Consider the following 26,181-nt stretch of genomic DNA (forward strand, 5'->3'; position numbering starts at 1 on the left):
TAAGTCAGCTAATGGATACATGGGATTTCATTACATTATTCTCCTATACATGTTTTAAAAATTTTCATGATAAAAAGTTATAACTCATACCTTTGTAAGTGTCCACATTTCTTTGTAAAGCTGAGAGTCATTTCAGTACTTCATACTTGAATTGAAACTTGTTTTTCTTGTGCTAGTTCTTTCTTCCTCCTAGAGAGGGAGAAGAAATGCCATATGATTAATCAATTCATGATTCTTTCTCTTGTCCGGCCAGCCTCACAGAAGTAAGCTTGCAGTTGAATTAGTTATTGGCCATTAGCAACAGCATGCAAGGAAAATAACGAAACTTTAAGTTCAGATCTCATAGAACCTCAGTTGTCAGGCTTTACTGAATTTCTGTTATTTGACATTTAGATCCCCAGATATTTACTTTTGAAGTATAAATTCAAGCCCGTAAGTATTGTGTTCATTATTAAGCATTAAGCACTCTGCTTAATATATGTGAAGGGACAGTGTGTGAGAGAGGTGTATGTATATTATGTTAAATATAATTATGCACTTAAATATTTGTACGTACATACGACTTACATATATGTTCCCTTTAGCTTATCATGATCCTTATAGACTAATAGCTTTATGAAGTTGGTGATCCTTTTTTCTTGAAGACTAAAAAAAGGATTAATTTTTCAACAGGTGACTTGGGTTATATGTGAGAGACTATTTTGACAATTAAGATAACACAGTGGTGGACAGGTTGATTGTGAAATTTGGAATTTCCATATCTGATATCTTCACAAAAAGAAAGGATAATTGCAGATCTGGATATTGTAAGCAACTACTGGTTGACAATGAGTTTAAACCATTTTATGTAGAGATCTATTATGTCTGTTCTCAAAATGGAATTTTAAAGCCCCTGGATTATTTGAATGTATTTTTCTTGTGGCATGTGTATTTTTCTTGTTGCATGTTGTAACAGATAATGCTGTCTTGCTCTTTATTGAATAATCCTAGAGACTTAAAAGTTTTATATTTATAACTTCAGAATGGAATATTCCTTTAAGGAACAGAGCTCTAGTGTTTGAGCAGAGTATTCTTTGGATTAGATTGAAGTAATTTATTTAAAAATGAATGACACATAGTACTAAATAAGTATTTGTGTCCGTCTTACCAGTAGAGACTATATCCAGTTCCAAATAATAGGTTACCTTTGCTGAAAAGAAAACCCACAGGCCCCAAATGGAATCACTTATTTTAAAGGCCTCACTTCAGCAAACCAATACTTCATATCCACCTAACTGCAGTTTCAGACCCCTCAGGAAAGTAACCTTCCCCCCCGCTTTTAGGTAGGCCCCATGGCCAGCATGGAGCCCAACCCCAAGACCCTGAGATAAAGACCTGAACTGAAATCAGGAGTTCCAATCTTAGTCAACTGACCCACCTAGACACCCCAAGAAAGTAACCTTCAGCATGGAATTCCTGGTTAGCACTAGGATGGCTTTGTCTACAGTAGTGTACTTTTTTTCAATAATTTCCTTTTCCCCATTTCCTTTCTGCCTTTGAAGACTTAATTGTTTTAAAGTAATTTCTATACCCAACGTGGAGCTGAACAACCCTGACATTAAAAGTTACATTCTCCACCAACTGAGCCAGGCAGGTGCCCCCATTTTCTGCCTTTATTTTCAAATTTTTTAAAAAGATGTATTTACTTATTTGGGGGGCAAGGGGTTGTGGCAGAGGGAGAGGGGGAGGCAGAAAGAAACCCAAGCAGACTCCACGCGCAGCACTGAGCCTGAGATTAGGACCCTGCCTTTACAACTTCAGCCCAAACCAAGAATAGGACCCTTAACCACTGTGCTACCCACGCGCCTCTCTATCTTTAAAAAACCTTCCTTGTCCTGCAGCTCCTTTCCATTTGCTGGATGGGATGCTTCCAGATTCATGAATTGTTCAATAAAGCCAGTTTGCTCTTTTACATTACTCAATTGAGTTTTTGTTTTTAATATCTTTTAATGTGGGCTATAGTATAGTTTCTTAAAACCCTTTCAAAGTACGTCTGGACAAAGTAAGTAAAATGGATAACTGTTCTGACAGATTAACAAAAACAACTAGGAGGATTTTAACGGTACCATATCTGGTTTCTCCTCTTATTCTAGCCCTATTTTGCTGCCCTTTTATGGGATACCTACCTACCTTCAGGATTTTTAAATGTACCTAAAATTTTATAGAGAAAATATAGGCTCCTCGCCTTGGCATGAGGTTTCTCGTGATTGGGCGCTTGGTCACCTCCATGTTCCATTTTTGCTAATCCGCAGGAAAACTAACAGTAAATCCGAGACCGAAAAACAATAAAAAACCAGCACACCCAGCACGGCAGTGCTGAGAAGGAAGCAACCGTCTATTAAGCCTACGGTAGCGAAGGAGGGCCAGCTATCGAATAAGTAGGGGCCACCTAGAAATGGGTCCCAGACAGAAAGAACGACTTTGGGGGAAGTTATAAAGCGGGGAGAGACTGCACGTGAATGAAGCGAGGTTCGCGGGGTTGAGGCCTGGATTAAGCTCTTGGCGCGAGGTTCAAGCTCGGCTGGAGACGACACATGTGATTGGGCCACACCTCCGCGCCCTCTCCAGTCCCGAGGCCGTCCTCGGGAAGACGTGGAAGGAAGGAGGCGCGAGGCGGAAGGCCGGCAGCCCGGAGCGGGGAGCGTGCGTGACCCTGCGGTGCGTCACGTGCGGCGCTGGCGGCCATGGCGGGAAGCGAGTCACGCAGCGGAGGCAGCTCCCCTCAGCCACACCATAGCGACTGGAGCCGTCTAGAGGCCGCCATCCTAAGCGGCTGGAGGAACTTCTGGCAGTCGGTGGGCAAGGAGAGGGCAGCGCCGAGAGCCTCTCAAGAGGAGGCGGATGAGGAGGCCAGTACCCTGACGCGGCTGCCGGTGAGTGGCGGCCACCGGCCGCGGAGGACCTAGGGGCCGGGCCGGAGGGGCGTCCCGCACTGGCGGCCTCGGGGGGCATCACCGCGCTGAAGTCTGTGTCTGGCGCGAGGCCGTTCCGGGCAGTGTCATCACCTGGGAGCAACAGTTGACCAGAAACGCCGAGGCGTTGAACTTTGGTGCTCCGCAGCCGGACCGAAGGTCGCAGCGAAACGCCCCGGTAACCGGCCAGGTCCCCCTCAAGTCTTCCACCCCCCAAACCAAGTTTTGGCCCCAGAAGACCCCGAACGTCAGGTTAAGGAAATAGGAGGAGACCACTGCAGACTTTTTTTTTTTTTTTTTAAGATTTTTATTTATTTATTTGACAGAGAGAGATCAGAAGTAGGCAGAGAGGCAGGCAGAGAGAGAAAGGAGGAAGCATGCTCTCCGCGGAGCAGAGAGCTCGCTGCGGGGCTCGACCCCAGGACTCTGGGATCATGACCTGAGCCCAAGGCAGAGCCACCCAGGCGCCCCCCACTGCAGACTTTGGTTAGCCTGGGAAAGCCTTCGGTCGCTGGGTGCTTGGCGTCTTTCATCTGAGGTTCAATGTACCAGAACACCGCGAGGAGATCGAGGCTGGTCCCTTACCGCGCAGTTCAAGTAACAGAACTCACTCTCAACTGACCATGACGAAGTCGTGCCTTAAGTTACAAGAGACCACAAGAATTATACACACCACTTATTGTTAAACTTTTCAGGCAGATGGGAAAATAGGAGAGAGGAGAAATTCTTAGGCATTATACAAATTCTGTATCTCAGCTGGACTGTTGACACCTCCCTCCCTCTGACATCTATCAGAAATTAAAAACTGCAGGCTAAGGACGCCTCCAAGCTTCTCCCTTTTCTAGAAGTTCTTTGAAATACCGATTTTATGGAGAAAGTGAGATGGCAGATTTACTCGGGCAGATTTACTCTTTGATTAGAACTAATGACAAAATCAGAAGTGCTTTGATAGAAGTTTTATTTTGAAGACTAGATTGTTTCCTTAAGTGGTTGGTTCAGGTAATGTAGTAGCAAAATTCTATGAGAAATTAAAGGACCTCTTTATTTTGCTTGAAAAATACCAGAACAATGATTGGTCTTTCATGAATGTTTCAGTGTGTCAACAATTAAATGTTCAGATATGTTTCTCTTCTGATGGCAGGAAAATAACTTCAGCATTATAGATTTAATTACTAAAAATACTGTTAAATTGATCTTTGGTTATCTAGTATAATTGTTTTGTAATTCATCATGATAGATATAATTATTAAAAAGATGGGCTATCCAGTTGACCTTTGGATTCCCAGTACAATAAAATAATTATTTGTTTACAATTATCAGAAAATTTTTAAGCTAAGTTTTTCCTCCCTTTTACCTATTTGCCGTTTCTATTTCAGATTGACGTACAGCTATATATTTTGTCATTTCTTTCACCTCATGATCTGTGTCAACTGGGAAGTACAAGCCATTATTGGAATGAAACTGTACGAGATCCAATTCTGTGGAGATATTTTCTGCTGCGGGATCTTCCTTCCTGGTCTTCTGTTGACTGGAAGTCTCTTCCAGATCTAGAAATCTTAAAAAAGCCTATATCTCAGGTCACTGATGGTGCATTTTTTGACTACATGGCAGTGTAAGTATCTAGTTTTATGAATTAAAAAGAAGATACTAAATTTGCCTGTGGTGCAAGTTAATAGTCTAAATTAGTCTTGGCTCTGCCAGTAATACATTTCATGGAATTTGGTTGTGTTTGTAAAAGTTGGGGATTAACTTAAATTCCTTCCTATGACCCTTTCAGTTTTCACATTTTGTTATTTACCTGTGGTAATTATTTGAATAATTGTAGACAGTTCATATGCCAAGAAGTAAAACATTTCTTAAAGCTTTCATCATCTTTAGAACATTTGTCATTTTGTTAAATAGCGAATACTTTTCTGTATCCAAAAAAACGAATGATCAGTGATCAGACACCAGTTCTTTCGCAGGGAAGAAAACCATTCTCAAGATTCTGGGAACTAAGATTTTGTTATCACCCAGAAGCATTGACACTTTAAATATCATGTAGCTGAGAGAATTAATGTTGAGCAACTGTAGTGTATTGAATTCTATGAGGGATGCTTTATGTATGTTTAGTTATTTAGCCATCACCCAATAAGAAAGTATTACCCTTGTGTTATAGATGTGGAATTGAGGTTCAGAATGGTTATGGATTTACCTAGTTATATAGCTTATAAGGGACTATTCAGATTGGAACCCTGTCATGCCACCTTAAAAATAATGTCATTGGATCTGGATATAACCTACTTTATTGAGGGCTCCACATTTAAGGCATTGGAAATAAAATTTAAAAAATATTTATGTTTTAGAAAAGAACTGTTTTGCTCTGCTATATTTAGTATATAGATACAGGATTTTTTTTCATATTTTATTTGAGTTATTCAGATCTTTCTTTATTCTAATCTAAATGCCAAGTCTTGTAAGACTACTTGATTAAAATGTATGTGATATGATATATATAATTTCAGTAAGTGCTATTGTCCTCTCACTTGCTGGTTGTTACTTCTATATTGTCCCACAATCAAGTATATCATGCTGTGGAACCAGCTTTTCCCTGGGAATAGTAATAATCATAGTAGCTACCATTTGTGATTATATAAAGTATTTTTTATTGAAGTAAAATTAACAGTGTTATATTAGTTTCATATATACAATATAATGATTCAGCAATTCTATGCATTTCTCAGTGCTCATCATTTTTAAGTGTACTCTTAATCCCCTTTTATATCACCCCCCTCACCAACCTCCCCTCTGCCAACCACCAGTTTCTTTTTTTGTCTGTTTTTTTCTTTGTTCATTGTTTTGTTTCTTAAATCATATAAATTAATTTGTTCCTTACAACCCTGGGTTAATTGTTACTGCTCAAATAATGCAGATGAAAAAACGTAAGTTCATAGTATAAGTGACTTATATAAATAAAGTGGTCAGATCTACGTAGCCTCAAAAATTGACTTTTTTTTCCTTCTTGAAATATAAGTTTCCTAAATAAAGATCATTGTCTTGTTAGGTCAGTAATTGTCTTAACCACCTTGATTTAGTCAAAGGGCTTTAGGTTTTATTTTGATTTGGTTACTGTGTTCTAACTTTTGATAACATGTAGAATTGGTAATTTAGAAATTTATAGCTATTGAAAGAAACTGTTGGTTTGTTTTTTTCACTTGATTCTGAGTTTGCTAGGTTATCTTTAAGGAACATTAGATCCTCCCTGTATATTTAACACTAAACTGTTACATTGGAGGCTGTTAATAGGAGTACTTAAGAAATTTGGTTCTATTGGTGGCATTACTAATTTCTGTCTTTTTTTTTTTAACCTCTAAAGACACTTATGTTAAGTATCCATATAGGTTATTGTAGGGTTTCTCAATCTTGGCACTATTGACATTTTAGATCAAGTGTTCAGACAAGTTGTGCTGTGCACTGTAGGATGTTGAGCAGCATTCTTGACCTCTGTCCACTAGATGCCAGTAGCACACCACACACTGACCCCTAGTCACAACAGCAAAAATGACTGCAGACATTGCCAAATGAATGCTCTCTTGGGTGGGGAGGAAAAAATCTCCCCAGAATGAGAATCACTGCTCTGTGTAGTGAATTTTTATGACTGAAACAAGTGTTAGACCAAGTGTTCCATGAGAAAATCTAAGTGAAAAGTTAGAAAGTAAGTAGCCATTTCTTGGGGAAGACTTCCTTAACATTTGGACCACTTCTACTCCCAGAGTGCCTTTGCTTTTTCATGTGATGGCATCCAGCATACATGTTATAATGTGTCTGTTCTCCACCTTCCTCCATGAGGATTGGAACTATATAATTATTGTATTATATAATACAATAATATAATGTGTCTAGCAGGTTCTCAATAAACTATATATTGTTGAATGAATAACTGGCTATGTTTTTTTCTGTGTTTATTTTCTAATTGTGACAATATTATGCAGCTATAAAATGTGCTGTCCATATACAAGAAGATCCTTGAAATCTAGCCGTCCTATGTATGGAGCTGTCACATCATTTTTACACTCACTGATCATTCAGAATGAACCACGATTTGCTATGTTTGGACCGGGTTTGGAAGAACTGAATACATCTTTGGTGTTGAGCTTGATGTCTTCTGAGGAACTTTGCCCAACAGCTGGTTTGCCTCAGAGGCAGATTGATGGTAATTTTCATGTTAATCTGTAGCATATAATAGTTAAAACACTTTGATCTTGACACTAATGTTAAAAGAAATTTTTTATTAACTCATTGATGTAATGAAATATAGTATTTTGGTGAATAGACACGCTTCCTCCCCAGGTCCCAGTGGACTGAAAAGGTTGATTTACTTTTTATCAGAGGTGAGCTTCCTCTTATTTCCTCAGATTTGTGTAATCTAGAATATAAGATTATGTGCAAGTAAATTATATGTTATCAGGATGTTTGTACAGTAGTTAACATATTTTTAAAAAATGTTGATGGCAAAAACCTATCTACTATGTGCAAAGTACTTTGATATGTAGTGGAATTTTTAAAAAGAGCTAAATTAACACCTTTCTCCTCTTTCTGTGAAAACAATAATCCTATAGTTAGTTGGCAAGCAGGAAATATAGGTATAAATAATACTATAATCTAGCTTATGCTTTGCTTATTCATTTATTGAGAGCACCCATTAGATGCTAGAGGTGTAGCTATTTGAAACAAACATCAAAAATTTTTACCTACCCTGAAGACACTTGGTCTTGATAAGGACAAAGACAAGTATATAGGTGGTTAGAATATGGTGTAATTAGCTCCTGAGTAGAAAGATAAGGCTCCAAGAAGGCTCCTTGTTGAACATGATGCCTTATTTGAGTCATTATGATGAGTTAAAGTAGGCCATTAAAAAAAAAGGGACAGAAGTATTCTGAGCAGTGAAAACTACATTTCTAAAAGCACAGAGCTCTGGATACATATGACACGTTTGAAGTAGATCTATGTGTCTAGAGTGGGCTAGGTGAGAAGATATGTGTATGCCATGCTTAAGCATTTGGGAGCTGTTGAAAGATTTTAAACAGAGCAGTGAGATGATCAAGATTACATTTTAGAAAGATCTGGCTCCTGAGTGGAAAATTGATTAGAAGAGGCTATAAAACATGGAGACCTGTTAAGAAAGCACTATAATATTGTAAAAACATGAAGGATAGCATTGACTGAATATGTATGAGTGTTATTTCTGATGTGGTTTTCATATTGGATGATATTGCCATTCACTAGGATAAGGAGGAGGAAGATAAAGTTTTTTTTTTTTTTTTTTTTTTAAAGATTTTATTTATTTATTTGACAGAGAGAGATCACAAGTAGACGGAGAGGCAGGCAGAGAGAGAGAGAGAGGGAAGCAGGCTTCTTGCTGAGCAGAGAGCCCGATGTGGGACTCGATCCCAGGACCCTGAGATCATGACCCGAGCCGAAGGCAGCGGCTTAACCCACTGAGCCACCCAGGCGCCCGGAAGATAAAGTTTTTTGAGGGATCTTTATAGGAAGAAGGACGGCTGCTCTTTGGAATATGCTGACTTTCATAACTCTGGGATATAAAAATGGAGATGCCTGCTATAAGCAATCCACTTGAATGGAAGCTCCATTAGGGCAGGAGTCTTACCAGCTTTGTTCTTAGCTGTGTGTTTGAACTCAGGCATGTAGTAGGCACTCAATATAGATTTGATGACTAAATGAACAAATAACTTTGTGGATTACTCTATGCATCCAGATCTCAAGAGAAAGATCTGGGTTAGGAATCAAGATTTGGGAATCTCATGGTGTCCACATGGACTTGGAATTTTCTGAGGATGGAGAGGAATATTGTGAACCAGGTGTGAAATCTTCAGTGAATGTTTGGTGGAAGAGGTTATCAAAAGGAGATTCATAAATGATGAGGTTGAGAAAAGGGAGATGGTACTGCATCTGAATGGTGTATCTCAGAGATGGAGTTTTGAAAAAGGTTGGCGAGAACCGGACATGGCAGTGAGGAGTAAAGAGAACATTGACCCCACGTCTTTACCCTGAGATGTGTGAGAAGAAGCAGTTTGGTTACTTGAGATGTACTGCAAGAGAAGCAGCCCCTAAGGGTAGGCCAGTTCAGGTAAGGCCATGGGGTAGAAGACTCTCTAAAAAAGAGGTTGAGGATATGGGGAAATTTGCTAATCATGAATTGTCAATTTTATTCTCTAGACAGCAGCAGAAATGATTGTTTATAAATGCCAATCTAATTATGCCTCAAACCCTGCAAGATCAAGGAAGAAGGGGGAATGGGTTGTTGGCAGTGTGGTACAGAACAGCATAGAGATCATATTGGGTTGAGGTTAGATGTGTTAAGAAGGTAATGTCTGGAAATTAAACTGATGAAAACAAAGATCAGAGAAAATAGTAGAATTTTTTTCTTTGATCTCTTTGGAGAGTTTGTGCACCAAACCTTGTGGCCAGGGAACTAGGGCCATGCTTGCAGTCTCAGCCACCAAGATTTCTGCGTATGTGTTACCTGGAATGGTGACATAAGATGGCATGACAGGTTAATTTAAACAACTAGATTGGTTATGATGCAAGGATTAAAGGTGTGAAAAGTGGAGTTGTCCTAAAGTAGAGGTAAGGTTATATTAAGTTGTTTTTGAAGAGCAATGGCTTTGAAGGAAAGAGACATAATGAGATAGGCATTTTTTTTTTTAAGATTTTTTTTATTTGTCAGAGAGAGAGGGAGAGAGAGTGAGCACAGGCAGACAGAATGGCAGGCAGAGGGAGAAGCAGGCTCCCCGCCGAGCAAGGAGCCTGATGCGGGACTTGATCCCAGGATGCTGGGGTCATGACCCGAGCCGAAGGCAGCTGCCCAACCAACTGAGCCACCCAGGCGTCCCGAGATAGGCATTTTTAAGCCATCTCTCCAGTTGCTGTCAGAAGAATGGACAGTAGGGGTAAAAAATGGATGTGGGAGACTAGTTAGAAGTGATTGCAAAAGTCTAGTTGAGGGTATGGTAATTTAGACTAAAAGGAAGGATTGAGGATGGACAGAACTAAAGGGGCATTTGTACAGCAAAAAGAAATAGAGCCATGGGAGAAAGAAGGATCTTTTCATAAGAGGAGAAGAGGCCCAAGTGTTAACACAGCCAAAGAAGGGAGGAGGTTAAGAAACAAGGACAAGTAACAATGTTGAATAATTCAGGTAAAAGTAGCAAGAAGCTAGTATTTAGTATCTGTTATTTACCACTCTACTAGGAATTTTATATATGTAATCTCATTTAATGCTTACAACATCTCTAAGAAGTATGCATTATTTCTATATATATGTTTTTAAAGATTCATTTATTATTTGAGAGAGATAGCATGTAGGGAGGGGACATTAGGGGCATCAGAGAATCTCCAATAGACTCCCCATGGAGCTGATCAAGAGTTGGACGCTTAACTGACTGAGCCACCAGGTGCCTGATATTATTTCTATATTTTGATGTCAAAACTGAGGTTCACAAAAAATGGAAATGTGGCAAATCCAAGTTTAATTTCAAATTTTACTATCTGAATATTTCTTCAGTTTTCTACAGTGCCAGTGGTGACTTCCCATCAATTTAAAAACATTTTCAGGGGGAGAAAACACTGAATGTATATGCAGAGTATATGACTAATGAGAAATGAAAAACTTGGAAAATGAGCCTTAGTCTTGATGATAAATAGTAGCTGTTAATGATGCAGCTGCTACTGATATGATGATACAGAAAGGAATGCTATAAGCCTATCTGTTCTTTGTTCTTTATCCATGTTTTTATTACCATGTAAATGAAAATTGCATACAGCACATTTTCTTCAACATAAACATTTCATTTTATTCCAAAGCTATATATAATTTGTCATGGGCTTTTTGGTTGTTCTTTTTGCTTGCACTGGGTAATTTTTTTTCAATGTGATCTTTTTCTGTATTTATTAATGACTTGTTTTGATAACTATAATTTTCTTCTTTAGGTATTGGATCTGGAGTCAGTTTTCAGTTGAGCAACCAACATAAATTCAACATCCTGATACTATATTCAACTACCAGGTAAGGCTGCCTACTTGGTGGCCTACCTGGGGCATCAGGACTTGGGTACTTTATGGGGGAGGTGGAGCCTCCATAGTATTTATGCTTTATATTTACATTTTTTTTGCAGAAAGGAAAGAGATAGAGCAAGAGAAGAGCATACAAGTGCAGTTAACAAGATGTTCAGTGTACAGAATGAAGGAGATGATCAACAAGGAAGCCGGTATAGTGTAATTCCACAAATTCAGAAGGTGTGTGAAGTTGTTGATGGATTCATCTATGTTGCTAATGCTGAAGCTCATAAAAGTAAGCATTATTTTATTTTCTTTTTAAGAAACCTTTTTTGCAAAGCAAATAAAATACATTTTTAGGCTTTACTGTGGCTTCTTAAAAGCATGATGGTTAATTTAATAAATGTGATTCTATGACCATTATTGCTAATAAGGAGTTCTCAAACCTTAATGTGCATTAGGATTACCCACCTGGAGAGCTTGTTAAAAATAGCTGCCTGATTCCTATTCCGATGGATTATAATTCATAGATTTGGGTTGTCTCTTGGGCATTCTTTTTTTTTTTTTTTAAACTACAAAATTCTGATGCATATTGAAGTTTTATAGTATAAGTACATAGTATTTCTTTGTTGTATGCTTCTGCACTTGTTATTGATGTTTTGTCTGCTTCTAGCTCTATTCAAATAATTTATGTAGATAACTGGAAAATTTTAGCTTTGTTTTAATTACCCAGATAGTCAAGAGAAAGGTGGGGTGGAGTGTTAATTAAGTAGATTAGTTAAGAACACTCTCCACATATTCTGAATAATTGCCCTTCACGATGCTATATAGACCTCAAATCAGAATACTATTGGGCCACAAACCAGTATTATAATTTTTATCCCAAATCTTTTGTGAATAAGTTAGGGCATGAATATATAATATATTGTTCTCACTCAGAACAAGGTAGCAACATTGCTGAAAGGATTTAAAGTTTGTGGTGCACTGAAGTTAACCAGAGCAACAAAAGCTAAGTCCAGCTCAACTAATGACTAGTTGGAATCAACCCACAGTGTTAGTGGTCTAACAGGAGAAGCATGCTCATTTCTGGGAATATATTCTTTTACTTCAATCCTCAATCTCTACTGTTCTTCTACATAAAACATTTAGCATTAAATTAAAAATTATAAGACAAAAAAATCAAAATGAAATGACCCATTTCAAGAGATAAAGCAATCAGTGGAACCATATCCAGAGATGACTCAGATGTTGGCATTCACAGAAAGGGACATTAAAATAACTATGATTAATATGTTAAAGGATCTAGTGGAAAAAGATGGAAAATATGTGTGAATAGATAGGGATTTTCAGTAGAGAGAAGGATGCTGTGAAAAAGTAAAATGGGAATACTAAATATGAAAATATAGGAGGTGAACACTTTCCATAGTGGATTTATCAGCAAAAGAAACCTTTGGTGAATCTGAAGATAAACTGAAATTATCCAAAGTAAAACACAGAAAAAAAGAGTAGGAGTGAGAAACAGAGTGTCCAAGAACTGGGGGAACCCATCAGGGGTTCCCAACTCAGGGATCAGTAGACTTTCTCTTAAGAGTCCATATAGTAAATATTTTAGGCACATAAACTATATGATCTCTCATAGTTACTCAGTTCTGCTGTTAGAGTGCAAAAGTAGCCATAGACAATTTATAAATGAATAGGCATGGATGTTTAAAAATTATTTATAAAAATAGATCCACAGACCATAGTATGACAATACTTGGTCTAACTTATGTGTAATTGGAGTCCCAATATATGAAGAAAGAGAACAAGGAAAAAGAAATTTTTGAACCAATAATGACCAAAATTATTTCAAAATTACTGAAAGATGACAGGATGCTCAGAGGATTCCAAATAAATTTAAAAAAATAATAATACATAAATAAAAAATAAATCTAGGTCCATTAGAGCCAAACTGATGAAAACCAAAGATAAAGAGATTATCTTGAAGACAGCCAAAGCGAAAGAAATCATATATATCGAGGGCCAAAGATAAGGACAGAGAATTCCTGAAAGAATTGCTGAAGGCAATTAAGGGAAATCTTTACAGTGTTGCAAAGTGGGGAAAATCTTGTATCCAAAGATATCTTCAAAATGAAGGCAAAATCAAGACTTTCAGACAAAACCTGAGAAAGTTAAATATCAGCAGATTTATATTACAAGAAATAATTAAAGCTCTTCAAGGCAGAAGAAAATGATACCAGATGGAAAAATGGATCTTTATAAAAAAAATTAAGAGCCCTGGGAGGGAAGCAATGTAGCTATAGATAAGATTTTTTTTTCCTAATTAAAATTTTTTTTTTATAATATGTAAAGGAAAAATAGTAAGACTCTATTGCGGGCATATGATTCTTTTAAGTAAGATATATGATACCAATGCAGACAAATGGAAGGGGACAAATGGAGATAAATTGTTATAAGGTTCTCCAGTATGTGAAGTTGTGTAATACTATCTAGAGGTAGACCGCTGGAAGTTAAAAATGTACATTGTAAATCCTTGAGTAACCACTAAAAAAAGTGAGAGAGGTACAATTAAATAAGCCGTTAGTGAAGATAAAATGGAACGATTACAAATCTCAGTCCAAAGAGGGGGGATAAAGGAACAAAGAACAGATGGGACAAGTCAAAATCCAAGAGGTATATGATTAGATTTAAATGCACCCTGTTGATAATGACATTAAATATTTATTCATTTTCTGTTAATATATAACAAATTTCCTCCAATCTGGTGGCTTAAAACAACACTCATAGTTCATAGTTCTCAACCCTGATAGCTCATAGTTCTGTGTGTCAGAAGTCAGCACAGTATGGCTGGGTTTCCAGCTTAGGGCCTCACAAGTTGAAATGGGTTGCAGATGGGTTGCAGCACTTTCTGGTGGCTCCTGGGAAAAATCTGCTTTCTAACTCACTGAAGTTATTGGCTGAATTCACTTCCTTACTATTGTAGGAAGGAGGTTTCTGTTTTCTTGCCACCTGTCAGCTGGGGGCTGATAACATCTTTTAGAAGATACCTTCATTTCTTGCCTTGTGACTCCCTCTTGTCTTCACCTCCACAATGGAGAATCTTTCTCACCAGGAGAACCTCATCTCTTTAAGGGCCTACTTGATTAGGTCAGCATCACTGATGATGATCACTCATTCTTCAAGTCAGCTGTGTCTTATAATGTAGCTTACCCATGGCAATGATATTTCATCACTGATTCTAGATTCCTCCCTTCTAGATTCATATATTATACAAGGGTGTGAGTCATTGGGGGTCCTTTTAGAATTTTGACTACCTCACAATATCAGTGATTTTACACAGTCCAATGAAAGCCAGAGATTGTTAGTTTGAATAATAGTGCTAGACCCAAGTCTGTGTTTAAATTGTTTAAACTAGTCTTTCAAGGAAAGGGTGGTGATAGCTATAAAATGTATGAGAGGAAAATACCTATATCAATGTATTTTTGCCTTTAAAATATGGAGACCTCTGAATGGTACTGAGATTTTTTTTTTCTCTAATTTCACTGAAATGCCTATCCTTGAAGGCTACCTAATGTAGCTTTATGATAGATCAGTAAATGAAGAGCTGTAAATGAACAACAATAGGGGCAGTTTGTTAAGTTTGGATCCTGGTAATATTTTTATTTCCTTGTTTTTTTATTTTTAAAATCCTTATAAGCAATGTAAATTAAGGGTTTTGACTACATTCTCTAGGACATGAATGGCAAGATGAATTTTCTCGTATTATGGCAATGACAGATCCAGCTTTTGGATCTTCAGGAAGACCTATGCTGGTTTTATCTTGTATTTCTCAAGCAAATGTAAAAAGAATGCCCTGTTTTTATTTGGCTCATGAGCTGCATCTAAATCATCTAAACCACCCATGGATGGTAAGGTCCTATCTTCTCTGGTGAGGAAAATCTTATTTTTTCCACTGCTCTCTATTTGATTTTATTCTTTTCTACTCATTATCTTTAATGAAATCACATTCTAAAGTTAATTTTAATAGCTTAATCAGTGGGAGACTATTGTTTGGTATCAATGTTTCACCTATCATTTGCTCACTACTTGTCTCTTCTATCATAGATATAGTGAGATAGCATTTGGAGATTTTTTTTTTTAAGATACCAGTATCACTTTTTTTCAGCATTAAAATATGCTTTAAGGGTCATCAGAAATAAAAATTTCATCTTATTTTTTCTTTCCAAATTTTACTTTAATCATGGAATCCTTTTTTCAAATGAAACCTTACATGAAGCCCTTAAGTAAAATAAAGGAAAATAAAAATTGGAAATGATTATGCTTAATAAGTTAAAGGATTTTCTTCCTTCCTTCCCATATACCTCCTGTGGAATCCTGAAGACTCTTTGGAACACAGTTGGAAAGCTACTGATAAAGGTGTACCTTCCTAAGTGGTAGGCTAGGAAGAGTGGCAGTCTTAAAAAGTACATTTTTGCGATACTGAATATCGCATTTATCAGCTGACTAGCTGAGTTCATTTAAAAATGTTTTAGTTTTCAAAGTAGATCCTTTAGAGCAATTTTTTTCTAATACATACAAATAAGTCATAGAAATGGTAGTTCTTCCCCTTCCCAAAACTGAATTTCAAGATAAGCAATAAGCCTCATATTGGTAATAATTATAAGTAGAAATCATATTTTTTAATCTAAGTTCTCTAGAAGAAAAATGACTCACCCAAAGTTTATTAGGATTTTAAAAATCCTGTTCCTTTTTTAGTATCTAGAAAAAAGTTTCTTTTAATAAGATTTTGGGCTCAGTTTCTTACAGTGGTCTCTCTTATCTGCTCATAGGTCCAGGATACAGAGGCTGAAACTCTAACTGGTTTTTTGAATGGCATTCAGTGGATTCTTGAAGAAGTAGAATCTAAGCATGCAAGATGAGCCTACTTTTAGACCTTGGGAACTGAAACCACTTGAAACTTGTTACTAAGGTCATGATGTGGATATTTGCTCAGCTAATTTTGTCCTGCCTTTTTGCAGGTGGGCTTTATATTGGGACAGCTGTAACTGCTGTGTTTTTTACATAATTTTTATTTTTTACCTTAAATCACAAGAAAAAAGTTTCAGTGCTAGCATTTAGCCCCTGAACTTTTTTTTGATGACTTTTATATTTTCTTTTTTAAAATATTAAATTCTGTAAAGAACAAGTTTGTACTTCTCTCATTCTTTGTGATTTCTAGTTTCAGTTCAAAGGTTGCCCTGGTGGAGAATAGCAAATTTGCTAAGCTTTCTATAGGTTCTTCTTAAGGGTCCTTAACTGGTTATTAAAAAGAAGTTTTTATCTATTTTTAATAAATATACTGCTTAAAGACTGGAATATTCATTGGAATTGCACTTATTGTTATGGTGATACAGCTTCTTTTTTTTTTGTTTTGTTTTTTTTTCCTGAAACAGTAGAAATTAACTTTATATCCTATTTAATCCTAATTCAGTGAAAATAATTTTCCTGGAAGTTTTGCATTTACTGTTATGGTCATACAGCTTCTGTTTTTTTTTTTTTTTTTTTTTCCTGAAACAGAAATTAACTTTATATCCTATTTAATACTAATTCAGTGAAAATAATTTTCCTGGAAGTTTTTGCTATTTCACATAACCAAAAGTTCATAAGATTTTTTATTTTATTTTATTTATTTATTTGTCAGAGAAAGAGAGAGAGAACACAAGCAGGCAGAGTGGCAGGCAGAGGGAGAAGCAGACTCCCTGCTGAGCAAGGAGCCCAATGTGGGATTCGATCCCAGAACCCTGGGATCATGACCTGAGACAGAGGCAGCAGCTTAACCAACTGAGCCACCCAGGCGTCCCAAAAGTTCATAACATTTTAAAGCCAACTTCTATTCCACAGTCGTAGAGAAAACATTCCATAAGACATGATCATAAGACCTTCTCCTCACAAATTGCAGAGGAAATGTTATATACATTTCCTATCTCATTAGAACTGAGGGATTTTAACATTATAATAAGAGCACAGTATTTGGGTTAGGATTAGAGTTAGACTTAAAAAGAAGTTTAGTAGTACTAAGATACAGCCTATAATCCATGAGTGGGTGCTGCTCCAAAAAAGGGAGTTCCTACACCTGGGTACACTCCTTCAGAACTTGGCTTCAGCAACATGTAGTTGGGGGCAGGATGGAAAATGCTGACAATCTCCCTCCCAGGAAGACACTTCTCTAATTTAGAGAGGTATTATGGTTCTTCTTCCTTGGCTGTCCCAGTTTAGATTGGAGTTTCCATCTTGCTGATTTGAAGGAAGGATGGAGTGAGTGAGTCTTGGTTCAAATCCCAGACACTTGATGTTCTTACTGAGTTTTAGTAGGTTTTTTTTTTTTTTTTTTTTAAATATTTCTTCATTTTCTGTATGCTTTGGGACCATTTATGGAGACTTTAAATGTTTTTTTGTTTTGTTTTGTTTTGTTTTTTAATAAGTGTCTCCAGTTTCTCTAGGGAGCCATTCCACAGAACCACTCATGTTATTATGCCAAAAGTAGGTCTCCCTATTTTCTTTTTAATATTTGTAGTACGTCATCTTGTTCATTCCTGATATTGGTAATTTATATCTTTTTTCTTCTTGATCAGTCTAACTTAAGTTTTATTGATTTTATTATTATTCTTAAAAAAACCGGGGCGCCTGGGTGGCTCAGTGGGTTAAGCCGCTGCCTTCGGCTCAGGTCATGATCCCAGGTCCTGGGTTCGAGCCCCACATCGGGCTTTCTGCTCTGCAGGGAGCCTGCTTCCTCCTCTCTCTCTGCCTGCCTCTCTGCCTACTTGTGATTTCTCTCTGTCAAATAAATAAATAAAATCTTAAAAAAAAAAAACCCACCTTTTGGATTTGCTGATTTATTCTGTATTTCATTGATTTATACCCTAATATTCTTTCCTGCTTTAAAATTTGTTTTGAATTTTTATTCAGTTTTCTCTTTTCTAGTTCTTTAAGGTAGAAATTTAGATAATTGATTCCATTCTTTTTTAAAACATTAATTAATTATTTTAAGTAGGCTCCATGCCTAGTGCAGAGCCCAGCACAAGGCTTGAACTCACAACCCTGAGATCAAGACCTGAGCTGAGATCAAGAGTCAGGCACTTAACTGACTGAGCCACCCAGGTGTCACTGTTCCTTTATTTTTTAAAAATAATCATTTAAAGCTATTGATTTCCTCCTAAGCCCTCTTTAGCTTCATGTAAACATTTTGAAATATTATGTATTTATTATTATGCAGTTAAAATATTTTCTAACCCTTTGAGATTACTTTTCAATCCATGGATTATTTAGTAGTGTTGTTTAATCTATTAGCTATATATTTTATTGTTATTGATACCTGATTCAATGTCTCTTTTTATCAGAGAACATTTTAAAATTTCAGTCTTCAAATTTGTTGAACATTGCTTTCTAGCCCAAGTTATGGTCTATTCTGGTAAGTATGTCACATGCACTTGAAAGAGTTTATATTCTGTAGTTGTTAGGTGGAATATTTTATAGCTATCTATTAGGTAAAAGTAATTGATAATGTTCAGATATTGTATATTGGCTATATAATTTTTTTAAAGATTTTATTTTTAAGTAATCTCTACACCCAACATGGAGCTTGAACCCACGAACCCAAAATCAAGGGTCACTCACTCTGAGCCAGCCAGGTGCCCCATATTGATTTTTATCTAGTAGTTTTATCAATTACCAACAGGCATTAAAATCTTTATGTAGAATTGCCTATTTTTTAACTGTCAACTTTTGCTTAATGTGTTTTGATGATGTTTTTAGGTGCACATACATAGATGACTTATATTTTTCTGATTAGTTAACCCTTACCTATCATTATTAATGTGTCCTTTTTGCTGATAATACTCATTATAAAATTCATTCTCTAACATTAATATAACCCCTTTGATATTTAAAAAAATACCGATTTCCTGATATATCCATTCAACCTAAATCTGTCTTTATGTTTTAAGTTTATCTCTTGTAGATAGAATATAGCACATTTTGCCTTTTTCTTTTCCATTCTGGTACTATACCTACATTTTACTTAGAATGTTTAGATTTACATTTACATTTAATGTGATTATTGATATGATTGGCTTCATATCTACCATTTTATTACTTGTTTATCCTCTCTTCCCTATTGTTGTTTCTCTGTTCTTTCTATTTTGGATGTTTCATTGTTTTTTGAAAATTGATTTAAGTTTTTCTATTGGTGTTTTTTAGCATGTCTCCTCATTTTTTAGAGGTTGCTGTAGTGATTGCAACATATTTCCGTAGCTTTTGAAAGTTTTCTTATAGTTAACCTTGTACCAATTTGTGTAATAAGTACAAATGTTGTAACTGTGTGGATTTCATTATTCTTCAAACCACTCTTTGTTATAGCTGTTAAGTGTAGTATACCACTATATGTTATAAATCTCAGACGACAGTTACAGTTTTTGCTGAAACAGTTCATATATATTAAAGAGAAGTTAAAAAGAAACATATTACAAAATAATGAAAGTGGTCTTTTATTTTTTCAAGATATATAAAATCCTGGGTTGACAATTTTATTCGTTCATCACTTTCAAGATGTTCTTATGTTTTCTTCTATCCTCTGTAATTTCTGATAAGAAGTTATTCACCAATTACACCTTTATTCTTTTGTATATAATCGACCTTTTTTTTCTCTTCTTTCAAATTTACTTCTTATCTTGGTTTTCAATGGTTTAACTACAGTGTGTCTTGGAAGGCCTTGTTTATAATTATCTTGCTTGGGAGTTAGTACTTATTGAATATTGAAATTCATGTCATTTACCAAGTTTGTGAGATTTGGGGTCATTATTTCCTCAAATGTATTTTCTTCCCTCTTCTTTCTTGCTCTCTGGGTCTATATTGTGTAACAACATGGTTTATACCATTTGTTATTATAAGCTGTCTCTGAGGCTTTGCATTTGTTTTTCTTTCTGTTCTCAGTTTGGATCATTTCAATTGATTAATCTTAAGGTTTTCAAACTCTTTATATTTTGTTAAATCAGTCTTGTGAATTTTTATAATTTATTATTGTATTGGTTCTATAATTTCTGTTTGGTTGTCTTTTAAAATTCTATTTTTCTTCTCAGATTTTTTCTTTTCTTTTTTTTCATTGAGGTCATACATTCCTGTATATTGCTGAGAGCGGTTGTAACAGCTGCTTTAATATCCTTGTCTGCTGAGGCACCTGGGTGGCTCAGTTGGTTAAGCATCTGCCTTCTGCTTAGGTCATGATCCCAGGGTCCTGAGTCCATGCTCAGCGGGGAGTCTGCTTCTCCCTCTCCCTCTGCACCACCCTCCCCTCACCACCAGCTTATGCTTTATCTCCCATTCTTTATCTCAAAAAAAAATGAATAAAATCTTTAAAAAAAAAAAAAATAAAATCCTTGTTTGCTTTTTCCAAATTTGGAAGTGTTTGTTTCAGTTTTGTTATTGTCCTTTTTTTTTTTTTTTTTTTAATTAATGAGAGTCATTTTCTTTCTTTCTTTCTTTTTTTTTTTTGTATCTTGCAGAATTTTGTGTTCTGAAAAATATGAATATTAAGTTGTGGAGACTCTGGCTTCTGCTATTTTTCTCCAGTGTGTGACTTTTTTTTTTCTTTTGTTTAAACAGTTAACATGGTTAGACATAAATTGCAAACTCTGTTCCTTGAGCAACAGTTCTACATTCAGTTTATCTTTATATTTAAGTGAGCAACTTGATTTGGTTTTTCACACAAAGTTCAGCCAAAGATATAGACAGAGAATTCAGTGATCCCTTTCCTGGCTTTTTCTTTTTTGAGACTCCCTTTTTCCTCTCTAGTGGCTACAGTTGTCCTCAACAAAATCAGGACAGTTTTTTGCTTTTCAGATCTGCTCTTTTTTTTTCAAACTTTTTTTTTTTTTTTCAGAGATCACAAGTAGGCAGAAAGGCAGGCAGAGAGAGAGGGAGAAGCAGACTCCCTGCTGAGCAGAGAGCCCCATGCAGGGCTCGATCCCAGGACCCTGGGATCATGACCTGAGCTGAAGGCAGCAGCTTAACCCACTGAGACACCCAGGCACCCATGCTCTCTGTCTTTTGTCAAAATTCCTGTCAGGGGCTCAACAATTTATTTTCACATTTGGAGTTCTACTTTTTTCACATTTGGAGTTCACATTTGGAGTTTGCAATCTAGTATAGCAATCATATTATCATTAAAAGCTTCAGTGGTCTTTTTCTTATCCCAGCAAAATCAATCTATCTTTTTTTTTTTTTAAGATTTTATTTATTTATTTGACAGACAGAGATCACAAGGAGGCAGAGAGGCAGGCAGAGAGAGAGAGGAGAAAGCAGGCTCCCTGTGGAGCAGAGAGCCTGACATGGGGCTCGATCCCAGGACTCCAGGATCTTGACCTGAGCCAAAGGCAGAGGCTTTAACCCACTGAGCCACCCAGGCGCCCCTCAATCTATCTTTTGACAGGTGTGATATTCCACACACAACGCCCAGACTAGGCAGTTGGTTCTATAAAAGCAACAGCTCTTTGATCACCAAAAGAGCCTATTTAATCCTTGGAATTTATTTAGACTTTTTGTACCAACTTTGATGGCCTAAAGTATAATTTTCATTTAATTCTGTGTATTCTTTTTGCAGTAACAATCTTTGTGACCTACATTCTATCTGAAAGCAAGCAAAATTCTTAGTGGTTTTTAACGCCTTACAATTTCTCAGATCAGTGTTCATTTGTCAAAAGATTTCTATCCTTTTTTTTCTATTCACAGTAGCTTAACTATATTGATCATTATTTTGCACTGTAAAGAGTTCTCATGTTGTCTCATTTTCCCCTTGATTTTCAGTATTAGTTCATTTTTACTATATAGTATGATGACTTTTTATTGTTATTTTTCTTTCATTGGAAGTATGTTTGCCTTCATATTCTTTGAGCCTTGGTAGAAGGCTATCTGTTTTTTCTTGTGTTTTCTGTAATTTATACTTTGTTAAGGAAATTACTGCATTTTATGGTGAATATGTGTTCGTAGCCATTACTTCTTCACTGTAAATTGGGTCCTTTAACGTTACAAAGTAAACTTTTTGTCTAATACAATATTTCCAAGCCATGGAATGCCAGTATTTCTTATTCACTTGTATTTACCAGGTCTAGCTTTTCCGAATCAGTTTGTTTTAAGTGGGTCGGTTTATTTAACAGTTGGGTTTTGCTACATGAGCCAATATGAAAATGTTTTTTATTTAATAGGTGAGTTAAATTCATTTTTATTTATTGATATGATTATTATATATTTAATAATATTTATGTATCTGTGTGTTATGTATTTGTTGCATTTCTTTTTCTATGTTGTCTATATATTTTTATGTTCCTTATCTTAATACTTTGAATATTATATGTTATATATAAAATATGTATTTTACATGTTCAGTGTTTGTTTTTGTTCTGAGGTTATCTTTGTGCTAATACCGTCATTAATACCCATTTCCTTATTTAGATTTTTTCCCCTTTTCTATTATTTTCTTGCTGATCCTTTTTACCTTGCTCTTTATTTTAAATTATTTTTTTGTTCTGATTTTTGCTTATGGCCCATATTATATTCTCAGTCTAATGTGTTGTTACTTGGATGTCTTCCAATTTTGTGTCTGTTTTGTTGGTTTTTTTTCTTTATTTTCAGTTTTGTTCCTGAGTTCAGTTGACTCTCATTTTATATCTTCTTATTTTTATGTTAATTTTTATTTTGAACTTTTAAATATATTCTTTGAATTTTTTCACATCACCAAATACTTGTTTAAGGATTTTTAATTTTTTTTTTTAAGATTTTATTTATTTGACAGACAGAGATCATAAGTAGGCAAAGAGGCAGGCAGAGAGCGGTGGGTGGGGGAAGCAGGCTTCCTGCTGAGCAAAGAGCCCAATGTGGGGCTCAATCCCAGGACCCTGGGATCACGACCTGAGCTGAAGGCAGAGGCTTTAACCCACTGAGCCACCCAGGTGCCCCAGGGATTTTTAATTTAAATGACATATTTTTCTGTGCTTTGTGGTTGTTTGGGGGGGAATCATTTTCATCATCTGAAATGTTTCTCTTTCCATATTTTGGTTTTCTAATTCAAGACCTTTAGTATGGATGATGTCTTCCTTTTTCTGTTAATTTTGGGATATCTTACATTTTCCTATGCCAGCAGTAACAATTGTAAGGAGAAAAGGAAGTTTGGTGGCTTTTTAGATTTCTTAGTGCAAGAGTCCCCTCTTCTGTTGGTATGATGAACTACAGGTTCTTTAATTAATGTCCACATTTTTTGTGGGAATAGGAGAGAGGATACTGATGTCTTCTGATGTTTCCATTTTCTTTTGTTTTTATAAAATCTTTGTTTTCTACTACTCATTTCCTCCTTTCCCCTTATCCCCCAAATCCATGGGAATCCAAAGCCATTCTTCCTTCTAAGTCTTTTTACTCTTCTGGAGAAGGGATACAACTCCCAGTATGATTTCATCCACTTTCAAGGTCCTCCTTCTCAATTCCCCATGTTAATTTTTATTGTGAACTTTTAAATATATTCTTTGAATTTTTTCACATCACCAAATACTTGTTTAAGGATTAATTTAAATTAATCCAAAATTAAATCTGGATGTTCAGAACTCTGAACATCCAGATTTAATTTTTGTCAAAAGATCGTGGGACTCTATCTTTTAGAAGATGATTATATCTGTATTCCACACCTCAAGTGCCCACTTGCTGCTCTACAGAGGAGTCCAGAGGTAGTTCTTCTGGTTTCTGAATGTTTACCTTAGTCACATGTAAGTTGAAGTATTACTCTGTTTTAGTCATGTTGTAGGTCTGAGTTATTGGCAGTTTTATTTACTGTCTCTGATCTGTATGGTATTCAGAAGATATGTGGAGACTCTAAATTTGGTGGCCCCATAATCCTGTGGGATTCCAAAATCAGATTATGTTATTTTTGAACAAATGTAATTATTAAGGTCTTCCTTTTTTGAACTATAATTTCTTTCTTTATAATTTCTACATATCAATCCTGGTTGTATCTTTTGAGACAACATAGAATAAATCAAATTTCTCTCATGTTCTAGCAAAAGCTGTTCCCCACCGCATAAAATCTTTCCTTGGAAATAATCATCTGTCAACCTTCAACCATTACTCAGGTGTTGGAGCTTCAAGTCACCCTCCCCTCATTTGATCACTTTCTTTATCAAAGGTGCAAACTTCTCAAGTTCATAGTTTTATATAATATATTTACCAGCTTAACTTGAGGATATTATTACCATTGGAAGAAGCTAACAAACCAATTCAAAATTTCACTCTTAGAACAATGTACTTTTCTGTGTCCAAATACAATGACTTATATAAAGAAATAAAGGAAAATTGAAAATGGGAACAAAACATGCTTTAAAATTTTGCTTTTGGCAAAGGACAATTATCAACTGGCTTATCCACAAACATAGGAAGTACTTGTTCTGACTGGAAGAACAGTTAATGTGTCTAAATATTTCTAACCAAATGTAGCAAATAAAATGTAGAATAGCCTGAATGAATATGAATATTTATGAATCTTAATTAGGAGACCAGTGCTGTAAAGTGAATGCTAATGAATTAAGAGAGCACTGCTTTGCTTGTTCTCATTTATGTGTCACTGACAGGGTTATGCCTTTTTATGCAACGACGCAAGTAAATCCTGGGTTGCTAAAAATTTTCAGTACTGAGCACAGTATTCTTAGAGGGTTCAAATAGAAAGGAGAATGTGGTGAAATGGAGTGGGCCAGTGAAGTTGAGAAGGTAGAGGGAGCACAGGGTTGGTAAGAATTTTCTTAGCAACTTTGGTGGTAACTATTGGTGAAAACCCAAAATGGGACTTAATGAAGCTAAATGATGCATTTCCATACATCATTTTACCATCATCACTTCCATGTGTTCTCATATCTTTATTGAAGAGCAAAGAAATAATACTGAAGATTTGGGTACAGAAAGAAATATAAACTTAAGCCTAGAGGATAAAGTTTAAGCAAAAACAAAAACAAAAAAGTCTGCTGCTATGCTAGTTTGGAACCATAGGAGCAAAATCACTACTAAATATCAATAAATAACACTACTGCTTACTTTACGAATCAAGGTAGTAATATAGAAAATACCTTATATTTGTGTGTGACTTTCTAATGTATCTATCACATCCCTCATATTATCTCACTAAGTCTGTAGAGAAACTGTATACACAGAAGGCAAGATTCATGAAGATTAAGTGATTTGTCCATAGACACCCAGATAGTAAGTGACAGAGCCAGTACTAACACTCGGGTATTCAGTAGTCAGTGGAACACAGCGTATTGAGAAAGTGTAATGTAATTCATTGTTATCCTCAATATTCAAATACTTCTTATTAGACTTGTGGTTTTATACTTGTTGAGCTAGGTTAATAAAAATTTTTAAGTATGTGCAACACATACATGCTTGCATGTACAAGTGCTCACACATACATGTCTGTGAATACATAATACAGATACCCATTCCCATGCACATGTGTTGTATTTCTTACCTATACAGCTTCCACTAAAATGAAAGCTCTGAAAGGGTAAGGATTTTAATTTCTTTTAGTCATTGTCCTGTCTCCAACACCCAAGAGAATCACTAGTACATGAAGGGTGATCAATTAACATTTTTTAAATACAAGAATAATCTACTGGTATGTTAATAATTATAGTCATTTTGCAAATCATGTTTATGTATATTTGCTACATCATTTAAGAATAGTATTTCTTAAATAAAACTAAAGCATGTAACCTGTGGATCAGCTTAGGCATACGTAAATTGGGTAGTGCATATGTGTGCTAAACAATAGGGAGGGATGGAAAGAACAAATAGGCACTTAACATTCATGAGGCATGAAATATTCAAGACAGTTATATACTTAAATTGACAATCTATTATTGATATCCAGTCTGGCCACAAGTGTCCTTTGCTGGGGCTGCCCAGGGGATTATTAGCAAGCTCTTGACCAGGAATATTGCTTCTACATCTCTAAGTGATCAAGTGTGTACAGGCTCCAGGTACCTGTCATCTGCTGAGTCACCTTTCTTGCCTTTAACTCTGGTCGTTATAACTGCATTGTAACCAGAGAAGGCTGATGTAACAGAGAATGAGAGGGGAAGAACTAGCCAGCAAGTGAGAGGGGAGTGAGGGG

General features: G+C 36.0%; 2 protein-coding genes across 5 annotated transcripts in view; one reads left to right on the forward strand and one right to left on the reverse strand.

The window, feature by feature from the left end:
- OXCT1 (3-oxoacid CoA-transferase 1) overlaps positions 1-26,181 on the reverse strand; it is a 343,538-nt gene that overhangs the window by 166,200 nt on the left and 151,157 nt on the right. Inside the window, exon 3 of the mRNA XM_047730975.1 lies at positions 91-189. Coding sequence (XP_047586931.1) covers positions 91-108 — 18 coding nt within the window. The 5' untranslated portion in view covers positions 109-189. The remainder of the gene's footprint in view (positions 1-90; positions 190-26,181) is intronic.
- The window catches only part of FBXO4 (F-box protein 4), a 42,192-nt gene continuing 18,609 nt past the window's right edge, over positions 2,599-26,181 (forward strand). Inside the window, exons 1-7 of one of the 4 annotated variants that reach the window (XM_047730979.1) lie at positions 2,604-2,912; positions 4,328-4,563; positions 6,923-7,143; positions 10,941-11,016; positions 11,126-11,301; positions 14,739-14,934; positions 15,836-16,191. In XM_047730979.1, the coding sequence (XP_047586935.1) occupies positions 2,724-2,912; positions 4,328-4,563; positions 6,923-7,143; positions 10,941-11,016; positions 11,126-11,301; positions 14,739-14,934; positions 15,836-15,863 (1,122 nt within the window). In that variant the 5' untranslated portion in view covers positions 2,604-2,723 and the 3' untranslated portion in view covers positions 15,864-16,191. Of the gene's footprint in view, positions 2,913-4,327; positions 4,564-6,922; positions 7,144-10,940; positions 11,017-11,125; positions 11,302-14,738; positions 14,935-15,835; positions 16,192-26,181 lie in introns of those variants that run through there. The other 3 variants (XM_047730978.1, XM_047730980.1, XM_047730981.1) reach the window with 3 other exon arrangements.

Source organism: Lutra lutra, chromosome 5 (genome assembly GCF_902655055.1).
Source record: "Lutra lutra chromosome 5, mLutLut1.2, whole genome shotgun sequence".
NCBI lineage: Eukaryota > Metazoa > Chordata > Mammalia > Carnivora > Mustelidae > Lutra > Lutra lutra.